We start from the raw sequence: 21465 nt of genomic DNA on the forward strand, positions 1-21465 counted from the left end.
ACAGACTCTTACCACTTTTGTGTGTCCCTGTATCCCCGATATCTAGGACAGCGTCTGGCACACAGCAGGACACTCTCTGTTGGGTGAAGAAGTCTTCATATTAAAATAAATCAGCAAGTCCATATTAAACCCCTGCAGGGAGCGCCACCAGTCACTGTGTGAAGTTTAAGGAATATTTTCATGTAGCATATTTGGGCAAAAAAGTGTGAAAACAGAAAAAAATCACATATAAGAAAGTAGATAAAGAGAAATCGTAAGGCACTGAATACATGATTTATTAGCAAGTGAGTTGAGAAGAAGTAAAACTAAGAGATTCATGGAATGGGAAATATTTAAAAATTTAGGATTACTGAACTTCAAACAGCCCAAAAACATACACAGGTAGAAATCTCTGCAGCATCTTATTGAGCTTTCTCCAAACACCTCCGATAATATAAAGGCTGCTCTCATACAAAGCAGTATATTCCGGGGATCCCTGGGTGGCGCAGCGGTTTGGCGCCTGCCTTTGGCCCGGGGCGCAATCCTGGAGACCTGGGGTCGAATCCCACGTCGGGCTCCCTGCGTGGAGCCTGCTTCTCCCTCTGCCTGTGTCTCTACCTCTCTCTCTCTCTGTGACTATCATAGATAAATTAAAAAAAAAAATTAAAAAAAAAAAAAAAGCAGTATATTCCAGTCTTGGGATATTCTAATCATTAGAAAGCTACTTTACATTACCATGCATAGAAGAATAAGGACTGTTGTACTAGGCAGGATGGAGTGAGTATTTGGCCAAGGGAAGGTGTTGGAGAGACCTAGGGGAACATCAGACCAGTGAATAACCAGTGAGCAGGGTTCTACATGGGAGAAACAGGATGGAAAATATTTCCTATCTCTTTTGGGTTGGCACAGAGGGAAGTGTCTGAGAAGAGTAAAATTAGCCCCACAGATAATGGACTGGAGCAAGACCTGACATCATTTTTTATTTATTTAGAGCAAACTCCCCATTTTGAAAAACGAAAATCCTATTTCTGCCCATGGTAAGGCAGTTGGAGGCAAATATCCAGACAAATCTGAAAATGCTGATTCCAACAAGATTTTTTTTTTTTTTAATAAGAAAGGCATCAAATTCTAGTGAGAAATGTAATCACTTATATTTCTGGAGCTAATATGAATTCTAAGTAGGAGGCTGACCTTTGCTTGCCTGAGGAAGAAGGAGAAACACTAGTAGAACAGTAATAATTTTTTTTAAAATGTAGTCTGAAGTAATTTCTTTTTTTTTTTTTTTTGAAGTAATTTCTTTAAGAATGTGCAAAAGCCTGTGGACGGTGAGATTAATTTGGAACTATTCCAAGCAGTGCCTTTAGAAGTTGGGGTTTATCAAAGGGATTGCCTCCAGATTTAAATCACATGGTCATTGGACTCTCTCTGGCTAAGGGGCTAACTCTGAGAGAGCCACCAAAAAGCTACCATCTATAAAAACCATGGTCGCAAAAGTCTTCCAAGTGATTTTCTTCCTTTATGTCCTTCCAAATGCTATACAATTTGTCTTCGAATGGACCACTACTAGATTTTATTTTCTGCCCTGAAATTTTGAAGACCCAATGGTACTTCATCTAATCAAAACCACTCAGAAGTTTGACAGACCTCAGATAGTTGTAGCTACCAACAGTAAACCTTTTATGTACAATAATTAGAGTAATTCTTGGGTGATTTCAAGGATGGGTGTTCCCCTCAGGAGGGAAGTGCTACTTTAGAAAGTAGGGGGAAGAGAGAGGGCTTAACATTTTGAGCAGAGTATTTTCAAACTAGCGGAGAAAAAGTCCAGCTACTTTATATGATTGAAAGCATTTCAGGTAAAACGAAGTGAAGTCAAGTCCCAGGTATTGTCCAAGGAAAATATCAAGTTATTTTAAATAAAAATCCACCTAAATATCTAAAACCAGCAAGAAGAAGGGTGAATTTGGAATTTATCTATGTGAGAAGTGTGATATCATTTCACATTTCAAAGACCCAAGATGGCAATCACTGTGATGCCCCAGCGATGAAACAAAACCTTCTGAATATATTTAACCTCTCGTGTTAGCGGCCAAGTTTATTACACTATGGGGTTATCCTCTCATCTCCATAATGAGTTAGGGATCAAGGATAGGTTGAACTAGGAAACCTCTAAGGTACATTCCAGTTCTAAAATTGGAGCCATTTAGGGCAGCCCAGGTGGCTCAGCGGTTTAGCACCACCTTCAGTCCTGGGCGTGATCCTGGAGACCCGGGATCGAGTCCCACGTAGGCTCCCTGCATGGAGCCTGCTTCTCCACATGGGTATTGTTTGCTTCACTTTGCCTTTTTGGTATGTAGATGTCCTCAATCCTAGACTGGAAAGAGAAAATACATCTTGGGAATGTTAAAAGCAAATCACCCACCATCTGCATAACTGGGTTTTGATGTTAGCTTTTCATATGGGAAGTGACTTGGCCTTTCCTCCTTCTCCCCAGTATGTCCCTTTCTCCTCCTTCCTGTGTCTCCCTTTCCTCTTCCCTGTTCCACTCAGGATCATTCTTGGCATTTGGTCCTTGTCCATCCTGTGACTACACTTGCATCTCTCTGGCCTGTCAAACTTCTGTTGATCTGAGAAGCTCAGTTTCTCTTTACTAAGAACTGCAGCCAATACTGCTCTTTCTGTGCTCACATGGCACATGATTTCCCACTGAATCTCACATTACCTTGCCTTTTCCTTCTTCCCTCCCCACGACAGGCTATCTCCTTCTGAAAGATGGAGTCCTCCTGGAATACGTTGTGGATCTGGGTAGAGAGTCACATAGTGCTTGGCTGCTTGTCCAGAGCCTCATTCTCAGTTCTGAAAGCCAGATGACTTCTGCAATCTAAGCTTTAGCTGTCAGTCACTGGTGGAAGACGGGACAATCCCTTCAAATTATAGGATATCCACATTCAGGGCTGCATGCATGCATGTGTACAGGTATCACTTAATAATCAAAAAGAACACCATAAGCACAGCATACCGTAGAGAGTTCTGGAATCTCTCTATGTTGTCACCTGAAACTAGTACAACACTCTACTTCAGGGGATCCTTGGGTGGCACAGCGGTTTGGCGCCTGCCTTTGGCCCAGGGCGCAATCCTGGAGACCCGGGATTCAATCCCACATCGGGCTCCTGGTGCATGGGGCCTGCTTCTCCCTCTGCCTATGTCTCTGCCCCTCTCTCTCTCTCTTTGTGACTATCATAAATAAATAAATAAATAAATAAATAAATAAATAAATAAAATAATTTTAAAAAACACTACTTCAGCTATACCTCGGTTAAGAAGAAAGGAATGCCAGTGTTTGCCAGATACTTCTCTTTGGTCAGTGCACACCCATGGTCCTCATTCCCTGCATGTAATGGAAAACCAGCTTATTTTATAGATGACAGCACTTTGGAAGTTTCTTGAATGAGGAAGACAAGGGAAGCAGCAGCTGGGGAAGGGGTTGTGCCAATGTGGCCAACAGGTTGTAGCATAAAAGAGGGGCTCCTTTTCTTTCTCACAAGAAATTACTCCAGTATTTTATTCAATGTTCAGCCATGACTGGGATGTACATTGTGATGGATTTCCAAAGCATGGAGTTTCTTACACTTTATCCTATTACATCTTATTTTAAAATGGTTACGTCTTTTCTCTCCCATTATTTTAACTATGTACTTGTAGTCAGGCTTGGCTCGCCTGTGGAGCAGTAAAAGAAAGTCACAAAGAAATCTCTCAATCCTAAAGCTTAACAAAACGTTTCTTGTTCTTTGACCTCACAGTGGAGGGATTGGAGAGTTTCTTGAGTGGCTTTTTGTCTATACTTGAGGACCAGTGATGTTTCAGAAAAATGTTTGCCTACTCCACTCCCATTAAGGAATTATATAATCAGGTTCTTGATGAATAAAAGAACTAACAGCAGGAATTCTCTTATTTATGCACGTGCATCAGCTCTTCTTCCCTGCCCCCCATCCTGCCCCCATCCCCTGAGGAGTTTTCTCATCATGGTATCTGTTCACTGTTAAGTAGGAATTGCAGCGGAGGCAGCCAGGAGCAACAGGGCCTTCTGGAACACAGAATGTGGGGGTGTAATCCTAAAGCAGAATTTGTGTTCTGTGAGATGAGAGTCTTGTAGTCACTGGCCTTCTCTTCATCCCAACCCTACAATAGAGCCTGACACAAACCAATGACACAGTCAATAGGTGCTGAGTGAATGAATTCAAAACTCTCCCTAGCTTTTGCCTTTATCTTATAAAGCTAATCTTTAACAATTATTTTATCAGTCTAAAAGGGCTACCTACCTATCTTCTCCTGCCCCTGCCCCTATATGCAGTGAATGCTTGGAAACAAAGATGTGGACTTCATTGATTTTTTTAACTTGACATTAGAAATTGGACTTACGGAATGTTTTCCAAAATCAGGAATTTACCCTCTTTTTTTTTTTGAACCGACATGCTAGAACTTTCTTAACATAGGGAGAGGCTTAGTGAAACCATCCAATATGTAAACTGCAAAAAATTTTAAAAAGAGAAGTAGATTAAAGTGATAGAAGATAGTTACCGAATTAAAATCCATTCAGTGGCATTTCCAAATGTCACCTGAATGACTGTGTATAAAGAGTCTTTGAGGTGCTTTAAGTATCATGGCTTTGGGGATGGTGCAGTCTAGGGACAATAAAGATAAGGTATAAATTATGAACAAGGGAGAAAAAAATTATACTTGTTCATGGCTTAAGTAGAACATTTCTGAGCAACTTTTCACTTGGATGGCCCTTATCAAATGATCGTTTTTCTAAAATAGAGAGTGGGGCTTGCAAAACTGCGTAAATCAGGCAATTTGCATTCATGTTTTGATGATCTGCAAATCACTTATTCATTTGCGGGAGTAAAGCAGATTCATGAAATCAATATGTTTGTTATTCATTTATGCCTCTTTTTTTGGTCATAAAGCGAACTCAACATTTCATTGAGCTAAAAAATGAGAGCATATTTTTAGGAAGTGTCTTCAGTTTCCTTTACCTTGTGTTTATGTCTTATGTGAGGGATGCCCAAAACCAAGACTCGCCTATTGGTGTGAGATTCGTGGGTGGTTATATTACCATCAGTGATAGGGACTTTTTGCAAATGTTTGTGAAAACAGACATGCTGTAAACCTGTCTGGAATGAGCTTAATTGTTACATTTTGCAAATTAAGGACCAAAATTTCTTGTGTATTTTAAGAAAATAAAATGCTATCTTACTGCTTTGAAGGTCACAAAAACAGAATTGAGTTCATATAACCAATTTCCGTACAGAAATTATAGTTTCCATGATGAATTTCAGATCAAGGCATTAATTTACATCAATATTCTTTCTAACTTTAAATTGTTGGGGTCTCCAAATATTTACCATTTAAATGCACTACCATCTTGGTCTTGCTCCTTGCTCTTTTATGTTTCCAAGGCTGAAGAACATGCACTGAGGTTTAATAGTAGCTATGCTGCTCTAATATTAACTATGGAAACCTGCTGGAGGGATTTTATTGTCATGTACATTTTACTCTACCTGAAATATGTGTGTTCTTGGGTAATGAATCAATGGCAGCTATGTTGCTATATGATGCACTTGAATATTTTTGCTTTAAGAAGAGTTCCTGTCAGATTGTTCCTCAAAGTGAAACTCCTCTTTCCTTCACCTGTGAATCATTCCCTGACGTAAAGCTGTAAACTGTAGAGTTCACATGGAACAGACTCTAGGTGTAATGCTGATTGTCACCGGTCAGCACACACCTGAGCTCCTGAAGAAATGGAAACAAGAATGAGTTTTAAAGTCAGCCCCTGGCTTACCTAAAGATTTGGGAAAAACAGATCTGTGTCACACTCACCCAAAATCAAAGTCAATATTTAGCCTCCCCTCCACTTAGCCCTTTTGTAATGGTTCTCTGGATTATAGTCATCATATCTGGAGATTGATGAGAAGGATAAATGTTGAATTTAAGGCTTGAAGTATTTGGGGGGGAAATGAAGGGAGCTGGCTATTTGGAAATATTTTAATTTTCTATTTTTTAAATATGCCTGTGGAATTTATTTTGGTGATAATTAACATTGTAAAAAGTCTTACATGGGGACAGCTCCCTGAAAGTACAAAGTAAGTAGAAACGGGAATAAGTGTCTTAACGCCTGACATTCTGAGGGCTGCATGATATACGAAAGCCTGTAACCTCACCCCTTATAAATTCTTCTAATTGTCCTTAGCATTGTACAATTGTTCAAACTGCTTGTGGTTTCAATGACTTTTGTTACTGTTTTTCTGGGGAGAAATCTTTTTTTTTTTTTCTTTAAATAACGGTCTATGTTGTCACTACCTGATTTGAAGAAATCAAACCAGAAATATCCTGACAGTGCACCAAACAAGACCTGTGTGTATAATGTGAGTTCTTTCTTTTTAATTTTAGAATCAACCTTGTCCTATGTTAGGCAGCTGGAGGCAAGAGTAAGACAGCTGGAGGAAGAAAATCGCATGCTGCCCCAGGTGGGTGACTTCCAGAAGCTCATAGCTAGTCAGTGTCATTTGAGTTGTGGCATTTTATCTGGAATTTAAAGTCTCAATTACATTTTCTCCTTTAAATGATAGAAATCATTTTGTAAATAGTCATTCATCAATGTAGACTGTGATTGCTTTCCATAATGACCATCATATTATCTGGATTCTTAAGTGTGATACCAAAGGATGCAGATGTCTGAAATAAGAATGCAAAGTAATTTTGAAAGGAAGAAAACAAGAGAAAGAGGAAATGAAGAAAAGTAGAAAATACTTTGCTAGTACTACTCACATATATCATGCATGTAGTTGGTGAATATAGGGAAGGGACTCATTTTTTTTTTTTTTAAAAAGCGCTAATTTATGAGCTAGGGAAAGCTGTAGGTAGTTTGAAGATTTCATATTTTAATTCAAATTAGTACTTCCTAAAATTCTTTGTGATATAACTGATGAACTCTTCTAGTACAACAAAGCAATGACAGTAATTGACAGTTTTACCTTGGGGCTTAATTTCTTTTCCCTGGTGAATACAAAGTGGCACTCTTTGGATCCCTCACCATATTATTGTACTTATTCCTTTGGGCTGAAATATCTTGATGAGAATGATGTTGGCTGAGGTGGTGGTTCTCGGGGAATGTTTTGTTGAGGAGTTGAGCAAATCCCCTGGTTCTAGATTTTGGTTTCCTTTACAGACATGGAGGCAGGAAAGTATTTCAATATTTTAGGAAAGGAGTTTTCTAAGCATTCAGTCGCTAGTGTTTTTTTCCACCTTCTGGTGATTATTTCTATTTCCTAAGTGACCAAGGGAAAATGAACCCTTAAAAAACCAAGCAAACAGTAGTTTAAATGAAAACAGAGATTGGTTCAAATTCAAGAGAAGACATGTAAATAGTAACACTTTGAAAAGATATTTTAGGTCTTTTAAATCTCATTTTGTTTTTAAACTACTTTTGCTCATTAATGATGATGTGGGGTCTGTCAGAGAATGCCTTTCTCTTTCTTCCACTGACCAGCCTTCTGGCTAAAAATCATGAGATTAAATGAAATGAGTCTACTTTCTCCCTTCTCAAACTACGCCTATGTTAATACTGATGTGGACAGAAGGGATTATTTGCATCATAAGACAAGACACTGCTGGTAGAGTTTTCTCTTTCCTCTTCTATACTTTCCATTTTTAAAATTTTTCTTTGTCATTTGTCCTTTTATATGGGATTCAGAGTCTGACTGTGCGGAGACCCTTCACTGAAAACACCTAACTTCTTTCCGTTCCAAGAAACCTAAAAATAGAATTAGTTTATCATGAGTGTTCTATCTGGTGATACAGGCTCTGGGGCAACTGGGAATGTAAATGAAAAGAGCAAGACAAAGAGATCTGTCTCTTAGTTTACCTCTGAGTGGAAATTGAGGTTCCTGTCAAACATTGAAATGCTAGCTTGTGCGCTATGTTATTTAAAAAGAGGCACAACAAATATGAAAATGATTACAAGATTGATTTTTAAAAATCTGTAAAAGTGTTAGAGGTCTTGAAGAGAAATCAGAAGAGGCTTCAGCTGTACTTGATATATCAAGTGTGTGCATATTTAAACACACAGCACTTGCATAGTCAAGAAGTAGAAGAGATTAAACAACTTTTCAGGCTCAAGTCTTAAAACATATGTTTTTTAAATGCATTGCTGTTTTCTATCAAAGAAGGTTTTCTTTCTCCTCAGAAAAGACTGGGAAAGATCATGTTTGACTGAATCCTAAGATGTTGTTAATGTGGGATGCACCATTATCATATGTGCCACTAAGAATGCGAAAAGATGTTGTCAATTATACCATGTCAGATTCTTGTTGATTTTAGAGATGTTAAAATGGAAAAACAATGCTTTAGAATTGAATAGCTTTTTACATGTCCAGGGCAATTTACTGAAAAGAAAAATCTATTGTTTGAAATATGCTATGGGACATATATGCAAAGAATACAATAGATCTCAGTTCAAAAACAATATTTCTGTGAAATTTCTGTTATCTGAGAATGTTGCCTTCATTTATAGCTAAGATAAATATGATGGGATCACCAATGGCAGGTACTTGTATAAATACAACTGAAATGAACAGACAATAGATCTGAGGATGGAAAGCAATAAATGAATCTCAGAGCAGTGAGAATCGTGTAAGGGGAATAGCCGTGAAGACTGAGATTTGGACCAGATGACACAAAGGCATATGTGACTTATTCTTGGATGTTATTGGTACTATTACAAATAATTACATGCTTTCCCTGCAGAAACTATTTCTGACTGCATGATGTTAGCTGATTTGCAAGGTCAATTCAATGTGACTAGCTGACATCCCTGCATAAATTAGTCTCAATATCTGAAGACTTGATTTTCCCATTGTAGGAACTTGCTCACTGTGCCTCGATTAGGAGATATTCTGTTTTACTCCCAAGTTTATAAAAATATATCCTCTTGACTTTGGGTAGACAGGATAAAAAATATAGTTGGCAATTGGAATTCCAAGTATATTGGGTGTCTTTTGTGGCTGTGGCCAGGTCTTTGCTGATAGTTTAGCATTTAGAATAATTATGTAAAGTATTTTCCTGGAGGAGGAAATCTCCTTAATGCTAATGTTTATTCTTTATGTTAAATTGTGTATAATGAACTGAGTTGCAACTTTGCCCCATCAATACGTATTTAAAAGTAAAGAAGATGAGTGTAATAAGTGCTTATGGATTTCTTTCTGGTTAGATGCAAAGACTTTAATTTCTTAATTTATAAATGACAAGGTTCCTCTTAGCCTTTTGTAGGCCTTAAGTATAAATAAAGCATGGGTCCAGTTTTATAAACATGCCAAGTTACCAAGTCCCAGAATGAAGGGTTTTTTATTCAAAAACGGTTAGAAAAATGCAGTGAAGATTGAGTCAGTTCTGTCCAGTGATGAAGAGGAGCCTACAGGAGATGTGATTAGAATATCAGTATGGAGCCCATGTGAGCATGTAGCTCTTTGCTCTGCCATGATTTCTGCAATATCTCACAAGAATCACTGAGCAGTACTTTAAATCCAGTTTGTGAACACAATATTTCAAAAGAATCCTAAAGTAATAACAGAAAATGCAGTATTATGTACTACATATTACTTGAAAAGGAAATGTCTCCATTTATATATTTATTTATTTGATAGGAAAATATGAGATCTACCGTTTTGTCAGATTTTCAAGTGTATAACAACTATTGTTATTTATAAGTATGATGTACATTAGATTTCTAGAACTTAATTCTTTTTGCATATCTGAAATTTTGTACATGGTGATTAGCACCTTCCCCTTCCCCTCAGCCTCTGAAAACCACCATTGTATTCTTTGCCTCTATGAGTTTGAGTATTTTTGATACCTCATATAAGTGGAATCATGTCGTATTTGTCCTTCTGTGGCCGTCTTATTTCACTTGGCATTTTACCAAGTGATCATTACCATATGATCCAGCAATCCTACTTCTGGATATTTACCTGAATTGAAATCAGGATCTCAAAAAAAATATTAGCAATCCTATATTCACTGCAGTACTGTTCATAGCAGTCAAGATGTGGAAGCAACCTAAATGTCCATCAAGAGATGAATGGATTAAAAAAATGGCATATACATATAATGGAATATGATTGAGCCTTGAAAAAGAAGGAAATCTTGCAATATGTGACAACATGGGTGAATCTTTTTCTATTAATTTTAAATCTATTGAGGTGGATTCACCCACAATGATGCAAATAAATATGGATAAAAGACCCCAAATGGTATAAAGTAGTTGCAAGGAATTTTATATTAAATTCAAAAGGAATATACCTATTGTGAATAGACATATATACAAACACAAACTTTCTGTGGATAAAGAGTCACAGATTTTCAAAGCTGAGTAGAATTCACATATCACATTGGACAATCCCATTTTTTAAAGTAAAGGCTTACAAGATTCATAGAATGTTAGGAGTATAGTTCTGGTCAGACAGCTAATGAAGGATGGACTCAGGCTAAGATGTAGGCCTATTCAGTGTTGCTCTAGCATTTGCATAACACCTTTTCCATTGTTTCATGCTACTTATGTAATACGGTGTAAGTAAACTGCTAAATCTGTTTTTTATCTTATTGTCAAATTCTTTTTTAAAAACACTTATTTTAATTAACATTGGAGGCACTTGGGTGGCACAGTGGTTGAGCATCTGCCTTTGGCCCAGGTTGTGATCCTGGGACTGAGTCCCACATCACACTCCCTGCAGGGAGCTTACTTCTCCCTCTGCCTCTCTGTGTCTCTCATGAATAAATAAATAAATAAAATCTTAAAAAAAAATTAACATTGGATTTGCTTGACTATCCAAGATTTATCTGACATTCTACTCCTGATTTAAAATAAATGTTCTATTTCTTAAAGCCATGGATGGTATCCATCACAAATGAAAAAAAAATGCATTTTACAGAGCCTTCTCCTCCTGACACATTTCCAAAATACTTCAGAATCCTGGTTTTGTGGAAACATGCACACATATCTTCATATGAGATTTATACTTAACAGCATGTGGTCAGAGAGGGCCTTTCTGTCCAGAGTGAATTGGAGATATAGGTGGGTAAGGGAACAAACAGTTATAGTCGTGGTTCTTAAGGTACCCATGAAATTTGTTATTTTAGCCCAAATTTAAAAATCTTGCTTGGATTTCTCAACCATTCCATGGTCCTTTTCTTGATGTCACAAGGACTTTTAATCCAGACCTATCTACTCTCTTTATGTGCTCTATCCAATGAATTCTGCTCAGCCAGAAAATACCTTAAAGTGGTTGATATAGGACACCTATCTGATGATTTTATTAGAAATAAGTAAAATTCATTTGAAGAAATCAGTCAATATTCCGCCATCACCATGAGGTACAAACTATTATTTTTAAAACTCTTCTCACCTATTTTGTGTTGAATTTAGGTGTGCATCAAGAAGAGACAAGAAATAAGTAGTTTGCTCTGATTCAAAGTCAATTAAGTACATTTGCTAAAGGTCCTACTGGGAAATCTGTTCCTTTCATCAAATGCTTTGGCATTTCCAGCCTGGAAAGCACTCTGTGTCCTTTGTACCCCAAAGTCCCTCTCCAAAACGAACTGCCCACCTCTTGAGACTAACTTTTTAGAGATTTTTTTTAGAATCCGTAAAGGTGCCCTCATCTGTCTAGTGTCCTATGGCTGCCCCTGTGCTGGGTTCGGTTTGAAAAGCATGGCAACTCGGATCTCCACAGTGAAGGCTCCTTTCAAGCAAGTGTTTCTATTTCTGTTGTGCTAACACACAGAGAAGAGTCTAATTTTAGCAATGGAAATAAATCTTCCTCTCCTGCAATTTGGTTACAGTGTGGCCCACAATGCAGCATGTTGGGAAGGAGGCATGGCCATTTCCAGAACAGTTTCTGAATAAAAGAAAAGAACCTGTCACCATCACCGGAAGTGCTGAGGAGGGTTCCCAGGCTCTAAAGAAACAGCTTGTCACTTCCATGGCAACACAACCCAGGTCCAGCATCACATCTCTGAAAAGCTCCCTTACCTGTGTACCTATGCAGATTACCAGTGTCCTGGACAGAAATGAGAGGATTCTTTCTGACACATAGATTTCCCTCATGTGTTATTCCTTTTTTTTTTTTTTTGGCCGTGGAGATACTTATTTGTTGCCCCCCCCCCCTTTTTTTTTCATATTTTCTTGTTTTTCAAGTCATTTTTGTCTTATAAGGGCCATAAATATCTGGCTTTTCTAGGGTTTGGAATTGCTCTGGGAAAAAAAAAATCAGTCACTATTGTATAAAAAACAGGCACAGAGTAATGCTTTACCGGATACTTAAAGCAAGTGGTGCTATTCTTCAATTATTACTTGCTTGGAAATTACCATTCTGGCACTCCTGAGGAGTAATTTGTGCAAAAAAAAAATTTTTTTTTTCATGTATAGCAAGCAACTCTATGTGGTACAACCGGAATAGAATTTGGATGCTACTGATAGAAGAAAGTAGTTAAATCTATTAAGGGCTGATTGCTGCAGAGTCATATTTGGGAAAAAGAAATGGACTCCACCAGAAGAATAATGCTTGTGGATTGCCATTTTCTCCAAATCACCATGATTTATATAATTAAAGAAAAAAAGAGCTTTTATGTATAGTTCAATAGTTTTCAGAGGACAGATGGGAGCTACCCAAGTGGTGTGGGTGTATTGGAATAAAAGAGACAAATAGATATGGAAAATAAATTTATAGGGGAAAAGTCATGTTGGAGAACCTGAATAAATGGAGACTGGATTAAGGGAAAAGCTAAAATGTATTAGCAAAAATATTGAAGAGAATGAAATTCACAGAAAAAAAAAAAACATCTGCATCAACATGGAGCCTTTCACAGTGAGGGGGTTTATGACATTCTTCTGTGACCCCCTCTCATGCTTGAGGGTTTCTTATTTGAGAATCTCAGACACGTAATGAGAAGTCTTCAATCTAATGAGAGGAAATAGATAAAATCGAAATGCAACAGAAAATACAGCTATGCCACTTACTAAACTTATTAAGAGACCTATTGAATTTTAAAAGCACCCATTAGGGACTGTGGTACCAAATCTTATATAACAGTACTGCCTTTTTCTATCGATACTGGCATGATAATGGTTCTACCACTAGGGCATATTAAAAAATTTTTTTTGATTTGGAGTAGCCATAAAAGTTGCATTTTGGTCACCTGTCCTTGGCAGAATGTGTCACACACAAAAAATGATAGGACTAATTCAGCAAAAATGTTAGCTGTGCAGTAATATCAACTAGGATCATAGATATTTGAATGAGAAGCAATATGGAGGACTATTTGGGGGAAACTTGAGATGGAACTATAAGAGAAATTAATGTTGCCTTGGAAAAATGGCTTTCTGCTCTTTTTTATTTTTATCCAAAATAAAGTGAAAAATCAAAAAAGATCAAACAGTCTTCCCTTTCCTAATTGTGTAAGGAAACAGTCTCCTAGAAGGTGATAGAAAAGTTTGTGTGGTGTTGGATATGGGAATTAAATTAGTTAAATGTAAATACTATTGAGATATGGAAATCTATAGATATATAATATATCTAAAAAATAGTTACCGTGAAAACTTGGATCTAATTGAAGCTCCTAAAGATGGGAAGATTCCTATTTGAGCAGCCTCACTTTGCTTTCCATTTTCCACTGATGATCACTACTCTTTGTGATGAGAGGCATCCGATCCATCCTGTCCTCCACTCCAGTTCAGACCTTTCTTACAATGGGATTCAGGCATGTCTCATTTAAGTCTCTACCTCTAGTTGGTTTGGTTTGTTTCTTCCTTAGCAAAGTGATCAGTCATGCTTTTAACACATTAAAAATTCAAGTTGGTGCCTCTTAATATCTTATAAATGTAAAGTAGACAAATAGAAATGTAATACGGGCATTATCTGTATTGCCTAAATATAATCTAGATAATCACTGTAATAGAGGCAAATAATGGGGTTCTGTGACACAATAAGACAGTTTAAGTAAATAAACTTCTAAGTGATTTGAGACTTTACTAAATTATATTTAAGCTAGCATTGTGTGAAAAATAAGCAAAACATAACTGAGTTAATTTTAGAAAGCTGAGACATAGTCAGCAGTGACTTAGTTACCAAGTAATTAAAGGAGTCCCTGTAAATATGCTAGAACAAACAGAATGGGAATTGCAAGAGCTAGGATTTAGCCTAATTAGCTGTTGGACCAAGATGATGCATCTTAACCTTTATGACCTTGATATGCTTTGAGTGACAAAGACGATTGTCATAGATGATAGGGAAGGTTCTGCTCAGCTCCACAAATCCGTGACTCTCTATCCAGAGAAAGTTTGTGTATGTGTATGATGTGTATAAAAATAGGCATGTCCTTTTAACTTTGATATTAAATTCCTTAAAACTACAACTTTATACCATACAGGGTCTTCTATTTATAGGTGTATATTTATGTCATTGTGAGTTATTCTACCTCGCTGGGTTCTAAAAGTAATAAAATTTCATCAGAGAGCTGTTTAAGTAATAGTCAAGGCTATATATCTTTGAGGCTCGTGACACATTAATATGCGTATTAGAGGGGCTCACATACCAGTCTGAGTAGTATTAGCTTGTGTATTTTGAGAGATAATGTGCATTAATCTCCCCTAATCTTCATTTTTATTCTTTATGTAAACCCTACATAATGAACATAGAGGCACTAGTTTTCCCTAAGAGTATACATATTTAAAAATAAAATTGACAAGCATATACATGCTTATAGTTTTCTCTCTGGTCAGGAACAAAGGCATCTGTGTCTTCATTTGATAACTGTGGGTCCCTTTCAAGCCCTGAAAAACGTTGTGTCCAGGTCCTAGAATGAAGAAGTTTTTATTGAAGCACAGCTAGAGACATACAATGGATTGAGTTGGTCCTACCAGTGGTAAAGAGGAGCTCATAGGAGGTATGGATGGAAAAGGAGTCCTCAGCAGACAGCACAGCGCTCTTCCTCTGCCGTGCCCTCTGTGGTATTGTAAATATTGTGGGGCTATCCTTTAAATCCAGTGTGAGCACAACATTTCAAAGAAAGCCTAAAAGTATGAATCGTCTCATTAGGTATTATTTATGTATTAGCTGTTATTACCCAAGAAGGAAATACCTTTGAAAAGTTGGCACAGATGATAGCGAAAGATCACCTGAACTTAGGATATTCTTTCCTGGGCACATAAACTAATGTTAACATTTTTTTAAATCACATTTAAAAATATTTTAAAAGATTGCATAGGATACATGGACATCTGACATTTCAGAGAGAATTTTTTAAATGGTGATGAAAAACTATACCAATATAGGAAATTTAAAAAAAAAATTGACTTTTATTTACCTGCAACTTATATGGAAACCATCTGTATTCTCTATTTTAAAATGTAACATACTTGTCAGGAATCCAGTTCTGAGATAAGCCAAAAGAAATTACTGTAAAAAAGAGATGACAAAGACTTGATATAACATACATTATTTTTTTACACTGTGATAGACTGAGGAGAATAACAAGATGTCTTGCATATGAATCGAAGTCAGCTAGACTAGGGATACACAGAAGGAACAATGTCCAGAGGAAAAACATTTTTTCAAAGGCTCTCTGATGTATTGGATTCGTTCTGTACACTAAAGCATCTGAAGTAACAGCCAGCAATCAGCAGACTGGGCTTTTCTTCATACTTTCTCGTTGACACAGAGCATGAAAGAGGAATTGCCGGGGGTGCACCATAAGACAACAATCTGTGTTGCTTTTATAGTTCATGTGGAACGTTTATGGATTATCTTTTAGACTGTGCCATTGAGCCTGCATAACCTGGTAACATGTTATCATATGAAGCTAATTAAAGCATGTGTAGAGAAGCAGTATGAAGAGAGCATAGGAAATAAATTATGGGTTTCCCTTCAATTTTAAGTCTGAACGGCATTTGGCGGCTGGGTAAATAATTCTTAGAAGATGACTTGGGATTTGTTCTAGAAATCCTACAAAATAGTTCCTACATCAGTAAGCAGTGGAGTGTTTTGAGAAACAACCCACCCACATTTGTAGATGTGGCTTTACTGGGAGTAACAGAACACTGTGTTTCCTCAGGCCACACCAGTGTAGACTGGGGTCAGACAGAGGGACTCCTTGCTCTCTGAGCTTGCCTTCAAGTGTATCAGTTTTCACCATCCTCCAAAGTCTGCTCCTGACTTTGGCTGTTGACCAGCTGCTACAGTGATGTCCTGGCCATTTCCAACTCCTGTGATGGGGCTCCCAACATTCTCTGGGCTGAGAAAATCCCCCTACTCCTGCTTGGGTTCTGCCTTGTTCCAGATCCAAAGCCTAATGGGAAAAGTACTCCTCCCCACAAGTTCTGGCGGTAAGCCCAGAAATGGAGGTGGGGAAGAAGAGTTACTATTAGGGAAGGGTCAATCTATTAAAAATTGTTCCTCCCTTTTCAAAGTACTCCATTATTTTTCATTCTAGTGTCCCTCCCTCCCTTCCTCTCTTACTCTCTCTCTCTCACAGTCTAATTCTTTCCTTTGGGAGAACTTTGTGTCCTCAGGTTTATCAGTACCTCATTGAAATCAACTCAACTGAGATATTTGTGATTTCGGGAGTGCCCTAGTGAAGGCAACCAACCAACCAAGCCCTCTTTCAGAATTTGTTACCTTCTTTGAGATTTTTCTAACTTTCATAATGTAGGTTAGTGGAATAGAGGCAACTTTTGAATTGACCTTTAAAAAAAAAAAAAGGCACAACAAGGAGACCACTAACCCCTTGCTTAAGATGCTTGGACTAATTATTTTGCTAGTTTTATTCATCTAGCCCCGGCTCTCAGCAGTTTATTAGGAAAGATTGCATGTAGAAACGTAAGGATCAAAAAGAAATGCAAATCTGTCTCAAATGTAGTGTAACAAAGAAATTTGGTACTGTCTTCTTTTTTTTTTTTTTTTTTTTTTTTTGACCTAAAAATGCCTCTCATTTGCAGAACATGCGAGGCAGAAATTCTAATGTTTGACAGATAACAAATAACTAGTAAACCCAGGACCAGATGGGAGCCATCCTGGACTTACATAAAAGCTGGCTCTAAGAAAGGGAAGCTTTTTAATAGCCAAAATATTTCAGCTGTTTTTGACACCCAAAGCAGGTGTATCTTAATGTCAAAAAGGTAATTTCTTTTCTGAAACATTTTCATATGCTAGAAAACTGAATATCCATAAGTACAGAAATCTCATACAAGAAGAACATAAAATACACATTCAGAAATAAATGACAACTCCAGCAAACTTAATCACAAATAAATTGTGTGGGAATGATAGGTCTTTATCCTTTTGGGTGGCAAGCATGTATTGAGAGCCAAAAGTTAACAGAAGCTACAGTTCGAATTTGGCTGACATCTTTTTGACAGAGTTTTAGACAAAAGGAGCTTCAGCAGCTTTGCATTTTGAAATTTGTTACTTTGTTTGGAACCAGCCCCGTTTCACTTGCCATTCCATATTCCTATCCCACTTGTATCTTAACTCATGAGTCCTTAACCAGCAAAACTCATGCACTTTTGTCAGCACCATAAATGATATGATAGTTGGTGATGGCAGCTCAGGTCCTTTGTCAGTTGAAAAGGACTTTGGAGAAGTCGATTTAAGACTGGACCCTCTAAATGCTCCCTTGTGAAGAGGGTGGCTCATGTGGTCCCATGGGCATTCATTTAATTGAAGAGGATTCTCTTGGTTAGGGAAACCAGTTACACTGAGCCGTTGACATTGGAGAATGAGATTAAGATGGACATGAGGGCAGGGAAGGACAGTTGGCTCTCCAACGTTTTTCACTTAAAACAAGTACCCTGCCCCTGCTCATGATCTTGGTATTGACAGTTCTTCAGAATCAGTCATGAGAGTGTCATAAGACAGCTCTCAATTCCGGGTGGTTTCTCGGGGCTGTAAATGATGCTGTAGTAACTTATGAATCAATAGCACTTTGGTCTTTATGCCTAGAAAATGTCCAATGTTGCTATCACATTGATTTTTAATACCTTATTACCTCATTAAATTACGTTTTTTTTTTTTTTTTTTTTTGGTATATCTTTTATGTTCATTCTGTTTGAAGGCATCAATCCTGTTGGTCTTCAGTGTTCAGAATCTGAGGTCTTTAGAGCCCAAGGAAAGACACTAGAGGTCTGAAAGGGATAGTGCCTGATTTCTTTTTAAAAGGTCTTAACCAGGCAGCCCGGGTGGTTCAGCGGTTTAGCGTCACCTTCAGCCCAGGACGTGATCCTGGAGACCCGAGATCAAGTCCCATGTCGGGCTCCCTGCATGGAGCCTGCTTCTCCCTCTGCCTGTGTCTCTGTCTCTCTCTCTCTCTCTGTATCTCTCATGAATAAATAAATAAAATCTTTAAAAAATAATAAAATAAAAGGTCTTAACCAATGGGGCTGCAGCCTGAAATGGACCTTTCTCCCTTGAGAAACACAGCTTGGGCCACAGCAAAATGGCTGATTTACAATCATCTGTAATCCTTGTAGTCGAGCCCGCTTCAGGGTGCAGACAGCACACACAGGATGGGGATGGTTGAGTCAGCCATTCCACATTAGAGTTTTTTGCTGTTACAAGCAGTAGAGCCACATCCTGAGTAGCAGCTGAGGTCCTGCGTATTGGAGCAACACCGGGGGGCCACCTTGATTAAGGCCAGATTCCCATTCTGACCCTAGCCCATATGATGATCTCTGTTTTGCAGGTGAGAGGATGTTCACTCATGGGCAGAGGCAAGGCTTATGCCTAGATTTTTCTGTTACTACTACTCTAGCATTCTTGCTGAAACCTGTTGCACAGCAGGTATGTTTCTTTTGAAGCAAGATGATGATGAAAACCCCACCAACCACCATCACCATCCAAAGCAGACCTCTAGTGTAGTTATCATTGGGGTCTGAATTGGAAATTAGCTGAGAAACCCAGTTGGATTTTAGTCCATCTGTTTTACTATTTACTGAGAGATTTCATTGCTCTGATAATGATTCTCTCAGCATGGGGAGATCTCATTCTTTTTATTAGTCTTCAGGACATTTCTAGCCCCTAGATAACTGATTAGTCAGGAAAGAAGATTTGTCTACTTACTACTTATCACTTCTGGTTCAATTATAGTTTCTTTGTGAGCTACTTGCCTCCATCTCCAAAATTTCCCAGATTATTCCAGTCTATGATTTTCTTGTCCTCTAAACCAGGGCTTGGCACTTTTTATAATAAAGGGCCAGATAGTAAATGTTTTCAAAGTTGTGAGCCATATGGTGTTTTTCAACTATTCATGTCTGCCATTGTGGCACCAGAACAGCTGAAAACAGAATATCTAAATGAACGAGTTTGCTGTGTTCCAATAAAACTACTTATAAAACAGGTGAAAGGGTCTGGATTTAACTCTGACAGTAGTTTGCTGACCCCTACTCTACACTGAAATTGTCAATTACTCGGCTTATCTCTTAATGTTATTTAAATTTGTCTCTCATTTTGTAAATTTTCATTTGTACATAAAGAGTTTATTATATACAAATACTTTAACCAGTGTTATTTATGTTTTCATTGGCTTAAGTTCCTTTGTCCTGTCATCCCCAAACCTGCTCTGAGTTATCAATATGTGGGATTTGAAAAGCGCTGTGAGTGAACCAGAGGAGTAGTGAAGAAGAGGCAAAAGCTCTTTTTTCCGAGAAACCACTGAGCTTTGGGAAGAAAATTGTTGGAAATCAAGATGCTTGTGTTTGACTGGAAAAGCCAAATCCTCCCCTAGAGGAAAGACAATTATTGTGGTACTAATGGATAGGAAGTTTGTACTTTTCTGAAACACATATATCTGGTGATTGAAGCTGCACTTTAGTGAGTGATTGATTATATTGCTTTTGTGTCCTTGCATGTCTTAGAGAGATTGCTGGAAAGATAACATGGGGCAGGCTTGTCTTTAAAATAGATACCACATGGCTGGTAGCTTGGAAAGAACATGAATTGCTGTATAGTCATTCTCAGGCAAGTGAAATTCTAAATCCACGTCTATCAGCGATTGAGGAAAACCATATCTGGCTTGGAAAGGAGGTCAAAAACCAATTAATCTCCCTTTTTCCTTAAGTGAGGACATCACATGGTAGAATGAGAAATCAAGAGATCAATAATAAGAATAAAGTGAATTCTGTATTTTCAGGTCCTTCATATTAATATTCTCTTGTCCCATGATCTTTGTCAGATATATGGTTTTTAATGATGATCTGTGTTATGCTTGAAAAGGACAAAAAAGATAAGGCCTTCACTCGGCCATTCATACAGTCTCTGTTCATGGGGATCTGCAAGGTACTTTGGAAGGAACAAAGGAGTGCAAAGGCTAGTTTGCGTCTCCATCATGTTTCCTGTGGATCGAGACCTATAGAAAGGTGAGAAGAATCCTCACTCATCTTTTTGTCTTTGTCACTAGGACTGATTGACATCAGAAGAGCCAAGGGTGGGGGGAAAGGGCTTAAAAAGAGCCAGATGCATTCACAGTGCTTTCATGGCAACTGATGGCAATCTGGCAATTATGAAGCTTCTCTATAGCACTTAATGTTTTCAGAGAGCCTTGCAATCAGGTTTATTAGTCATCCTTCACAGCCGCCACATGAAGCTAATTGATAGGGCTCTCCATTTTAGCCTCTCTATTGAGGACAAGTGACTTGCTGAGGGTCAGGCAGTGAGTAACTTACGGAGCTCATTAGTCTCCAGGTCATTTCTCTCTTGAGCTAGCATAAAACCTTTTTTTTTTTTTTCTTTTTTCTCAAGACCACTCTGGCTAGCTTAGGAAAACTTATTATCATTGGTTAACCTGATTGTTTTCCAGGGTGATACTGTTATAAAAATTCTAACTTTCAGAAATTCCTTTCTAAAATTCGCCTTTTCTAAAGCTTCACAACATTGCTTTTCAGAACTTTCCAGGAAATTTTAGCTGTGCGTTTTTAAGGTTCAGCCAGGTCCTTTACTTGGGTAATGTTCTCAGAATTTAGGCTCTAGAGACTTAAGGAAAAACAAAAATTTTTAACCAGGCAGCCTTGGTTTGTGGCATTAGCTGTGGTCAGAGTTAGTATGGAAGGATGAGGGGAAACTACTTTCTATATCAGCTATTTACGCTTTTACCCCTAGAATGTCATAGAATCTAGACAAAAAAGCAGTGCCCTTGCTATCTGGAATGAGAAATGTTGCCATTAATTGTTTGAATTCATATCCCTGCAGTAATCTAAGACAGATGACTAGTGGGCTTCCTCTGCTTTTCTTGGCATAACCAAAACAACCCTTGCTAACAAATATGGAATGGGATTTCTGTAGGTCATGGAAAGCTGATTGCTTTTATTGGTCATTCTTTCAATAGTTTGCCCCTTAAATAGTTTTTGAGCACCTCTTTTATGTAGATACTGTCTTAGACAACGAGGAT

General features: G+C 37.9%; 1 protein-coding gene across 6 annotated transcripts in view; it reads left to right on the forward strand.

Moving 5' to 3' along the window:
• The window catches only part of CCDC85A (coiled-coil domain containing 85A), a 191689-nt gene that overhangs the window by 147523 nt on the left and 22701 nt on the right, over positions 1 to 21465 (forward strand). For 5 of the 6 annotated variants that reach the window (XM_025992785.2, XM_072741624.1, XM_072741626.1 and 2 more), the window contains exon 3: positions 6427 to 6503. The exons of the other annotated variant lie outside the window; for it this stretch is intronic. In XM_025992785.2, coding sequence (XP_025848570.2) covers positions 6427 to 6503 — 77 coding nt within the window. The remainder of the gene's footprint in view (positions 1 to 6426; positions 6504 to 21465) is intronic. 6 annotated transcript variants of the gene reach the window in all.

Source organism: Vulpes vulpes, chromosome 16 (genome assembly GCF_048418805.1).
Source record: "Vulpes vulpes isolate BD-2025 chromosome 16, VulVul3, whole genome shotgun sequence".
NCBI classification, from domain to species: domain Eukaryota; kingdom Metazoa; phylum Chordata; class Mammalia; order Carnivora; family Canidae; genus Vulpes; species Vulpes vulpes.